Genomic DNA, 9,708 nt, shown 5'->3' with positions numbered 1-9,708 from the left:
AAAAAGCTCCTTCTTTGGTGTTTCTTTCACTTATTTAATCCTCTAGCTAATAATCCAGCAGTGTTTCATGTCCAGCTAAACAACAAACATGTCAGTACCCCATGCATCACATTTAGTCTGTTACAAAATCCAGAATATAAAAGCATTAATGTTCTCCAACTAAGCAATTAGAATTAAACCATAACATTCGAATGCACTAAAAATGGTAAAATATAAAAATCTAAAAGTATAAATAGAAATTTGGTCCATCAAGTTGATTACTATAATATTATTTACATTAGATTATTATTTTGTATTATTCCAGGCCCTTATATTTGACTGCAATAGCACACTGCTGTTACCGTTGCGATGGTATTTACAGAAAGGAGTTCAGTGCAGGAGCGCTATAAAAGACAAGCTAACAAAATATCTCATTTCATGTAAAAAGATGCTTTTTTTCCCCTTTTTTATTCTCTCCCCTATTTGGCTCAGTGCCAATAAATACAAAAGGTTTAGGAAAAGTTGGTTAGTTGAGTGAAACGTCTCAGGGCGGTACAGCGTTAAAAACAGTGGACAGTTTAGTCTACAGCTCGTATCAAAGTTAAAAGTACAGAATGAAAAATACAAAAAGGCACACATTACAAAACCGCAGGAAGTCCAGATCCATCCGAGGAGGAACCCGGTTCCTCCTGAACGCTGAGGATTATTATTTAGTAGACGTAGCGCGAGTCTGGCACCGGGAGAAGCTCTGTTGGCGATTGAAGTGGAGGGCTCAATTGTAAAAGTTAAACAAAGTTTTTTTGTGGGTTTTTTTACACCAGGGATTCAAGGCTCTCTGCAGCAGTGCTGGCGGTTCCCACCACAATGGTACCGTTGTTGTCCGAAGACTGGAGGGTTTTCTCATCTTCTTGCGTCCCGATGAGACTCAGCATGGCTTTGTACAGGAACTGGAACTGCTCCTGTTGGACAAACGACAGGAAACACATCGTTACACTTCAGGGTATTTCAGATTGTAGCGTTAAGATGGTTTAGAATGAGTTAATCTTCCAAATAAGTGAGTTTGACCTCAAGGTTTGTTTCCAAACCGGCTAATCATGTGACGTCAGACTTTCCTTTTTCATATAGGAATAATTTAATAGTTGTATTTTATGTGAGTGGGTCTGAGAGGCTTTTTTGTAGAGCAGGTGTGAATTTTTTTCAAGTCAATTGGATATTCTGGGTTAGGGGCGTCGCCGCTCCAGCGTCTAGGGGGCGCTAGAGAGTCTTTTTTTTTTAAAACACAAAGATGACACCTATATCTCATGGCTATTTTCACCAGGCCGGACACGCGTGCCAAATTCGGTCAGTTTTCGAGTTATGGCAAGTACCCCGAAAAGATGTCCAATGTACAAGAATAAAAATCCGAAAGAATAATAAGAATCCTGTAAAATAACAATGGGGTCAGAGCGACTGACGTAGTCGGTCCGAGAGATCCTAATGACATCACCCAAGTTGTAAGGTGTAACAGACACGACATCATCGTCAGCGTATTGTGAGACCGTAAATGCCGTACAATGTCGCTGAAGCTCCCCGGTCTCATGAGGTTGGTCAGCTTGGCCACTTGGAAGACGTCGACCGAACCGTCGGCCTCCAGCTGACGAGTCAGAGACGACAGAGCGCAGAAGGTCGCTGCCGTGGCTCCGCCCACACTAGGAAAAACAAAAAGAAACTCAGAGTGAAACGTATTCATTGAGAACACAGAGTCCCCAATACGTCGTATCCTCGGTGAAGGTCTCACTCGTCGTAGACCACGACGGGGCCGTCCTTGGCGGCGCTCTCCTCCTTCACCAGGTTGAGCAGCTCGAAGGTGTTGCTGATGGGACTGTCCGGGTTGGGCCAGCGAGGGGCCCGGTAGCGCCTCACCTCCAGAACAAAGTCGTCCTGAACGAACGAGACAAAGACATCTGTCACAGCCAGACGGGACGTTTTCAACGTCTTGTCCTGTCACCCGTTGAAACAAAGGGAGGCCTCTCCAGCGTTACTGTCATAAAGTCCTTAATTGGCTTATACTTTCATAATCCTGTAATCCTGATTTGCACATCTGAACACTTAAATGTGTCGTAGATCTTTTTTTTTTAATGGATGAAATTGGCCTGATCGCTACAGTAGGGTGACATAAAACTCATAGTACGTCAACAAATGTCATAAAGTAATATTATAGCTTGTCAAAAAAAGTCTTGGAATATAAAATATTTTTCAATTCTTAGCAAAATTTTGAAAAAAAATGAAAAAAATCATTGAAATTTTGTTGTTAATAAAATAAAGAAATTTGATCACAAAGGGAGTGCAAGTTAGAAAAAAAGTCATAAAATGTTATTTTACAGTCTGACATAAAAAAGGTAATGAAAACGTCATAATATTGTCTGCCATGATAAAGTCATTACAAATATATAAATATATCACCTTAATTGAGCGATTTTGTTGGACAACGCTGCAGTTTAATGTGAGTTCAAAAAGATATTTAGTTTTACGCGTGCATTACATTTAAAAGATTCATCCTCTGGTGAACAAGAACGGGATCAGATCATTTCATGGACTTCCTGCTAATATGTATTCTTCTACCTTTGACGCTAACTGTTAAGCATGTTGTTCTTTGTGCCGCTCGCTGCATTGAACGGACATTAAAGACATTTTCAACACTCACACTCAGATCTATTGTAACGGCGTGAAGCTGTGGCGCTCCGGCTCACACTAACCTGTGTAGCTTCCAGCACGTAGTCCTGGACCACCACCATGTCCTCGTTCGTCAGACAGACGTGGTTCTCGCTCCTCTGAGTGACAGTGAACGTCTCGTAGCTGATTGGCTGCCCTTTACGTGGCCAGACGACACACAGCTCCGCCTCCTCCTGCTGCTCCTCCTCTTCCTCGGACTTCTGACGACACAGGAAGTCAGCGCACGTCATGTTACGAGTCAAAGAATCTCTGAGCGAACAAGCTTTAAATGAACAGATGACAACCCTCATGTCAACATACTGACGCCATGACATTGTTTTTTATTATTAAGTATTTTCTTTTGGTGTAAAAATACCTAAAAATACAAATTGTTTCCTTATCGTTGGCTTAGATTGAGCTGTTTGTATCTACGCCTCATCCTTTGACTGTATATAAGAAGTGGAGGGACTCATGGTGACGTCACCAGGTTGGTTTGCGGAGGCGGACCTTAAATCAGTCAGGACGTGGTTAGCCTAGCTTAGCATTAAGACTGGAAACGGATCCCCGCTATGTCCAAAAATATCAAGGAAACAAAGAAGACAGTTTCAACTTCACTGAGAAGTGTTATTTAGTGAGCTTCAGAGGCGTAATTCCTTACTTTGAACCAGGCTTGCTCTTTACAGTATTTATGCTAAGCTAGGCTAATCCCTCCCTGACTCCAGCTCTGTACTTGAACACGTGAGCATCTTGCTCTCTGAATTCAAACGACGTGCATTTCTGAAAATGTTGAGCCAACTCTTATAAGTTTAAAGAGACTTTGAAACTTTCTGAAACTCATTTAGACTCTGAAACCGCTCACCTTGCCCGACGGCGCCGGCGTCCCCATCAGCGACACGATGACCTGGGCGTTGTGGTCCCACAGCATCCTCCAGAAGTCTTTTATGGTGCCGGGCAAAGGACTCTGGGTAATGATGAACTCGCTGCTCTGCCTGTAGCCCTGCAGGGACAGAAACTTCGGCATCAATGACGTCCACGTTTTCCCCCAAGAGGACGATACGTTTCACTTCTGCTCCCCGTCCAATGTCTTCAACTCAATCCAACCCATAAACACGTCGGTTCTCACTGTGACGTATGATGCGTCGATGTAGTCGGACGCTTCCCCCGCCGCCGTGGACGAGCGCACGCGGGACCTCTCAACTGCAAAGACAGAAAGAAGAAGCAGAAGAAGAAGAGAGTCACGCAGCGTCACCTCCCCCCTCATCGATCTTCCTTCAAACTGCAGCCGGAGAGACGAATCAAACATTCAGCGTTCGCGTTTCGTCTTCTGTTTTTCCCCTGAAGCACGCCGGACTCACCGGGCGCCGCGGAGCCGTTCCTGTTCTCGCCGCGGTCGCCGTCCCGCAGAGCTGCAGAGGTGTCGCGCGGCTTCACGCCGGAGTCACAAAGCAGCTGTGGGAGAGAGACACCGAACGTCTGTACACGGCTGAGGAAGCGGCATCTGTGCAAAGTGTTCGGAAGACAATCCCTCTGCATTCGTTGCAACGTTTCAAATGGTCACTAACTATAAGTTTTACAAGCCTTTTAGCTGTAAAGTTCAGGGTAAAAACTTTTCTTTTCTTTCCACATCCATTAAGAATCTGACTTTCTTTATATTCTCTCAATGAGCAGCAGTCAGCTGGTTCAGAAGATTTGAAAACAAACAGAAACAATGAAGGAGAGAACCAGAAAAACGACGTCACGATACAATTAGAAATATTCATTCTGTGGCAGAGACGAGGCTCGTCGTTGCGTCACGCAGTGTGAATCAATACAGGAGAGAACATTTGTGGGATTTTGTTCTGAATGAGTTGTAACACGACGAGCCGCTCACCTTGAACTGCTTGTCCAGGCGCGTCCTCCCAGCAGCCACCGGGGTCAGCAGCTCGTCCACGTACCTGTGCAGCTGAGCCGCCGCCACCTCCGTGTCCCCGGACAAGATGGCCTCCACCAGGGCGTCGTGGATGAAAACATACTGTTCCTGCAGAGAGGACATGTTAAGGAAAAGTCTTATTCTTGTTTGTAACATAAAGTAGCGTGTGTTAATGTTTTTACGTTGTCCACTACGAGTAATGCAGGGACATTTTGTTTAATAACAAGAAGTACCAAAGGTACCAAATCCCCGGCCAGCCACTGCGTGTGTTTTCAGTTTAAAGATGTAGAGATTACATTTCAATATTTAGTTAAACTTGACTCATTTCATTTAACTAGCAATGTTCCGCTTCCTGGGTTCGAATGTACCATTTCACAACCGCGGACCTTTACTAATGCGTGTGGACGAGTTGACCTCTGACCTCTGTCTGGACCAGGTAGTTCCTCTGTGTGCGGATGTGTTTGAGGAAGGCCGTGATGTTGACGCTGCTCTCCTCCCTCATCTGCTTCAGCATGCTGTCCAGCACCACGTACGTGCCGGTCCGGCCCACGCCGGCGCTGCACGCCACCGAGGAGGAAGAGGAGGAGAGTTTTACCTTGACCTTCCTCTTGTGTTTGGGTCAGAACCGACCCGTTTTAGGTTTTTAAATGCATTAAAGAACTGCATACATTTGTTTATTGCATCGAGGCTTTTTGACTTTGTCAGGAACCTATTTCAACTGAATAAAACCCCCAAAAATGTTTTCACTAAATGATAAAATGCTCTGGTTGACATGATGACCTTTGTGTTGTTATCGTCGGTTTAGACTCAGTTATAAACATTACAAACAAGATTTTTAATTTTTCTTTTTTTTAAAATTTGACCTTGCAAATTTATATGTTGTGTTATAACTTGTTCTGCTTTTCATTTTGTGTTTCTAATAAAGTTCTATTGCTGAAGAAATTACTTTTTATTATTTTTCTTGAAGTAAATATATTTGGGTCGACAACCTTTTATTTATTTTCATGATTCTTTTGATGTTAATTTGAACATTTCTTTAATAGAAACGGAGGGGTATCCTGACAAAGAAAAGGCCCAGAGGCCCACACCAAAAATATTAAAACATACAACAATCTGTTCATGGATAAGGAAGTTTAACAAGGTCACCAAGAGATGAGGAACACATTGTTGTTAGTGTATTTTACAACTGATTTAAGACATGGGTCAAAACCAACCCCGCTAACACAAGAGATGCTAACAGAAAGCTAACACAAGAGCTGCTAACAGAAAGCTAACACAAGAGATGCTAACAGAAAGCTAACACAAGAGATGCTAACAGAAAGCTAACACAAGAGATGTTAAGAGAAAGCTAACGCAAGAGCGGCTAACAGAAAGCTAACACAAGAGATGCTAACAGAAAGCTAACACAAGAGATGCTAACAGAAAGCTAACACAAGAGATGCTAACAGAAAGCTAACACAAGAGAGGCGAACAGAAAGCTAACACAAGAGATGCTAACAGAAAGCTGACACAAGAGATGCTAACAGAAAGCTAACACAAGAGCTGCTAACAGAAAGCTGACATATGAGATGGTAACAGCAAGCTAACACAAGAGGAAGGTTAACGACTGAAAGCAAAGCTTTGTCGGGTCCTCGTCTGGTTTTTCTTCAGGTCTCACCTGCAGTGCACCACCACGGGCCCCGCGCCGTCCGCTCGGGCTTTGGACGACTTGCGGACGAAGCTGAGCAGCGGCAGCGCGAACTCCGGGACGCCCATGTCGGGCCACTGGGTGTAATGGTACTGAGTCACCGTCCGCTCGTTGCTCCGCCCCTTCTGGGAGCCCTGCGGGCGGACGGCACCACACAGGAAGTGGTTAAAATATAAAACCTTTATGACGCTTCACTGGCGTCATGAACTTAAAGGCCGCCGAGAAGAGGTCGCACTACAATTTTAGGAATTAACTCCACAATTCAACGTTCAATTCAAAGTGTTGTTTTTAACTGACGTTAGCTAACGTTAGCTAATGTTAGCTAACGTGGGGGCGTGCTGCAATCACAGCTGTTAAACTATACAGCTGGTGTAGTGACCACAACCACGGACCGCCGCTGATGTTTATATCTTGTGTGAAAACAACGAGTGAACGTTAAAGCAAATCATGAAACGCCGAAGAAAATCATATTTGAAAAAAATCTGTGGTCGCCGTTACTTTCCATGTTCCCGCCCTCAGAGATTTTGATAAAATATGATTTGCAGTCATTACTGAGCGGTCACGCTGAGCTCCGATTGGCTGTTTGCCCGACCTTCTTGGCGTGGGCGTTCCTCACGGCGAAGGTCCTCTGGGTGTAGGAGGCGAGCGCTCTGCTGCTCTTCAGCGTCACCAGGAAGCTGCCGTACTCCTCCTGCACCTCCGCCGGCCAGTACTGATCACACTTCCTCTAAACGCATCAAACATTACGAATTATGAGGGAAACGCAACGATTTCTGTCTTTATTTCAGTTAAGAGGGTTAAGTTGGTAAAGATGGAGTCACTCACTCGTCCCTTCTCCACCAGGTTGGTGATCATAACGATGACGCAGACGTTTTGCTCCCAAATCATCCTCCAGAAGTCCTCAGTGCTCGACTTCAGAGGACCCTGAGCGGCGATGTACGACCGCGGCTTCTTAAAACCCTGAGGGGAACACGCACGCCGCTTTAAAGACAACAACAACAACAACAACAACAACAACACCTGCTGAACTCTTAAGATTACATAAACCACAAGAGCTCGTCCCTTCAGGTCAGAGGAGTCGCCCCCTGGTGGTCAGGAGAGAGAATGCAGCTTTAAGATATAAAGCATATACTTCTATACAACCAGAGGAGTCGCCCCCTGGTGGTCAGGAGAGAGAATGCAGCTTTAAGATATAAAGCATAGACTTCTATACAACCTGAGGAGTCGCCCCCTGGTGGTCAGGAGAGAGAATGCAGCTTTAAGATATAAAGCATAGACTTCTATACAACCTGAGGAGTCGCCCCCTGGTGGTCAGGAGAGAGAATGCAGCTTTAAGATATAAAGCATGCACTTTATTGGTGTCAGACGCATTGAAAACGAGACGCGCTGCTACAATGAGGGCAAGAGAAGAATGAAACTTGTCTGCAGCCCACGTGGATATAAACAACGCTGGATATCGAATACTTTTTTAAAATCTGCTTTGCCAATGTGTTTGAGAGGAAAGAAATACATTTAACTTGAATTTGTTGGAGCTCAAGGCTTCGCACAAAACACGTTGGCCCCACAAAACCCCTTTAAAGGCCGGCATGGGGAGGAAAACATAAAATAAATAAAAGTGCCACTTGTTCTCGGCAGAGGTCAGCATTCAATCACTCGCTGTAACAGTTACACAACCTTCACGTGACTGAAGAGCGAGAAGTCGCCTCCGTACCGAGCGCTGGAGAGATCCTTCACGTGCTTTTTTACCAACTTTGCAACCTGCAGCCGGCTCTCCGCTGAGGCCGTGACGGCTGCTGGTTGTTTGCGTGTGCGTGTGCCTTTTCTGTCTTTTCACAAAGCGGACAAATAACGTTTTTGACAGCGTCAATACGCCGAAACGAGGCAGGAGATGAAGATGAAGGTGAAGATGAAGCCTCACATCCACGTAGTTGGCGTTGATGTAATCCCCCGTCTTCTTGTCTTTGTCCGCCTGCGGCGCGAGTCGCACTCGGCTGTGGTCGTCTGAGAGCGAAGGACGGATCAAAAAATATGAAATAAGAGAGGAGCGCAAGATCAGATCAACACAGAGAAGACTGGATGCACCAAAATAATAACAAAATAATAACATAACAACTACAACACAGCACGTTAGTCCATCACTTCCTGTCTTTCTCCTGAAGACGCAAAACTTTTAAATCACATCACAAATACCATCGTTTTATTCTTAACACTGGATCACTGACGTCGGGTGATTGTGGTTTCGTTATTTTCATTGTGTTGCTTTTGTCTGACTTGTGTAGCCTCATGCTGCTCACTGACGTTACTGAAGGTGGGCGTGTCTTATTGAAGGTGGGTGTGTCTATATGAAGGTGGGTGTGTCTATATGAAGGTGGGCGTGTCTTATTGAAGGTGGGTGTGTCTATATGAAGGTGGGTGTGTCTATATGAAGGTGGGCGTGTCTTATTGAAGGTGGGTGTGTCTATATGAAGGTGGGCGTGTCTTATTGAAGGTGGGCGTGTCTTATTGAAGGTGGGTGTGTCTATATGAAGGTAGGCGTGTCTTATTGAAGGTAGGTGTGTCTTATTGAAGGTAGGTGTGTCTATATGAAGGTGGGCGTGTCTTATTGAAGGTGGGCGTGTCTTATTGAAGGTGGGTGTGTCTATATGAAGGTAGGCGTGTCTTATTGAAGGTGGGTGTGTCTATATGAAGGTGGGCGTGTCTTATTGAAGGTGGGCGTGTCTATATGAAGGTAGGTGTGTCTTATTGAAGGTGGGTGTGTCTATATGAAGGTGGGCGTGTCTTATTGAAGGTGGGCGTGTCTTATTGAAGGTGGGTGTGTCTATATGAAGGTAGGCGTGTCTTATTGAAGGTAGGTGTGTCTATATGAAGGTGGGTGTGTCTTATTGAAGGTGGGTGTGTCTATATGAAGGTGGGCGTGTCTATATGAAGGTGGGGGTGTCTTATTGAAGGTGGGTGTGTCTATATGAAGGTGGGCGTGTCTTATTGAAGGTGGGTGTGTCTATATGAAGGTAGGCGTGTCTTATTGAAGGTGGGTGTGTCTATATGAAGGTGGGCGTGTCTTATTGAAGGTATAAGTCGTAGTACTCACAGGCCAGGATGTTGCTGTATCGGTTTTTAGTTTTGTTGTCAGGATGGTTGGAGCTGTCGGTCGTCATCGCCATGTCCACCGTGCACGTCTGAACCTCCTGAACACACACACACACACACACACACACATAAGATGTAACTTGTCTGTAGGGCTGAGGATGATATAACAATCTGATTTTATATATAATCTGAAAACGTTCAATATGGTTTTCACTGAGACCGCCAGAGAACGTCTCGTTGCGCAAAAACGGCTAATTATTAAAAAAACTGAACTTTTTCTCTCAGTTTTGTTTTATTTGCATGAGAAAACTGAGTTTGGCTCCAGAATACAGTCGAGGAGCCGCTTCACGACTCC

The 9,708-nt window shown here is 44.8% G+C and overlaps 1 protein-coding gene across 4 annotated transcripts in view; it reads right to left on the bottom strand.

The window, feature by feature from the left end:
- Positions 1 to 784: 784 nt before the first annotated feature.
- Positions 785 to 9,708, bottom strand: part of LOC137803804 (receptor-type tyrosine-protein phosphatase zeta-like) — a 54,654-nt gene continuing 45,730 nt past the window's right edge. For 3 of the 4 annotated variants that reach the window (XM_068602548.1, XM_068602550.1, XM_068602551.1), the window contains 14 exons: positions 9,355 to 9,451; positions 8,185 to 8,267; positions 7,092 to 7,226; positions 6,859 to 6,993; positions 6,237 to 6,400; positions 5,001 to 5,136; positions 4,541 to 4,687; positions 4,026 to 4,119; positions 3,794 to 3,867; positions 3,530 to 3,667; positions 2,715 to 2,891; positions 1,757 to 1,899; positions 1,532 to 1,667; positions 785 to 938 (listed from right to left, as the gene is read on the bottom strand). In XM_068602548.1, the coding sequence (XP_068458649.1) occupies positions 792 to 938; positions 1,532 to 1,667; positions 1,757 to 1,899; positions 2,715 to 2,891; positions 3,530 to 3,667; positions 3,794 to 3,867; positions 4,026 to 4,119; positions 4,541 to 4,687; positions 5,001 to 5,136; positions 6,237 to 6,400; positions 6,859 to 6,993; positions 7,092 to 7,226; positions 8,185 to 8,267; positions 9,355 to 9,451 (1,806 nt within the window). In that variant the 3' untranslated portion in view covers positions 785 to 791. The remainder of the gene's footprint in view (positions 939 to 1,531; positions 1,668 to 1,756; positions 1,900 to 2,714; positions 2,892 to 3,529; positions 3,668 to 3,793; positions 3,868 to 4,025; positions 4,120 to 4,540; positions 4,688 to 5,000; positions 5,137 to 6,236; positions 6,401 to 6,858; positions 6,994 to 7,091; positions 7,227 to 8,184; positions 8,268 to 9,354; positions 9,452 to 9,708) is intronic. The other variant, XM_068602549.1, reaches the window with a different exon arrangement.

The sequence above is a fragment of the Clinocottus analis genome, unplaced genomic scaffold, assembly GCF_023055335.1.
Source record: "Clinocottus analis isolate CAN_PGR_092001 unplaced genomic scaffold, fCliAna1.0.p SCAF_6, whole genome shotgun sequence".
NCBI classification, from domain to species: Eukaryota; Metazoa; Chordata; class Actinopteri; order Perciformes; family Cottidae; genus Clinocottus; species Clinocottus analis.
Note: the sequence above shows the minus strand (reverse complement) of the source record. Positions and strands in the feature narration are given on the sequence as shown.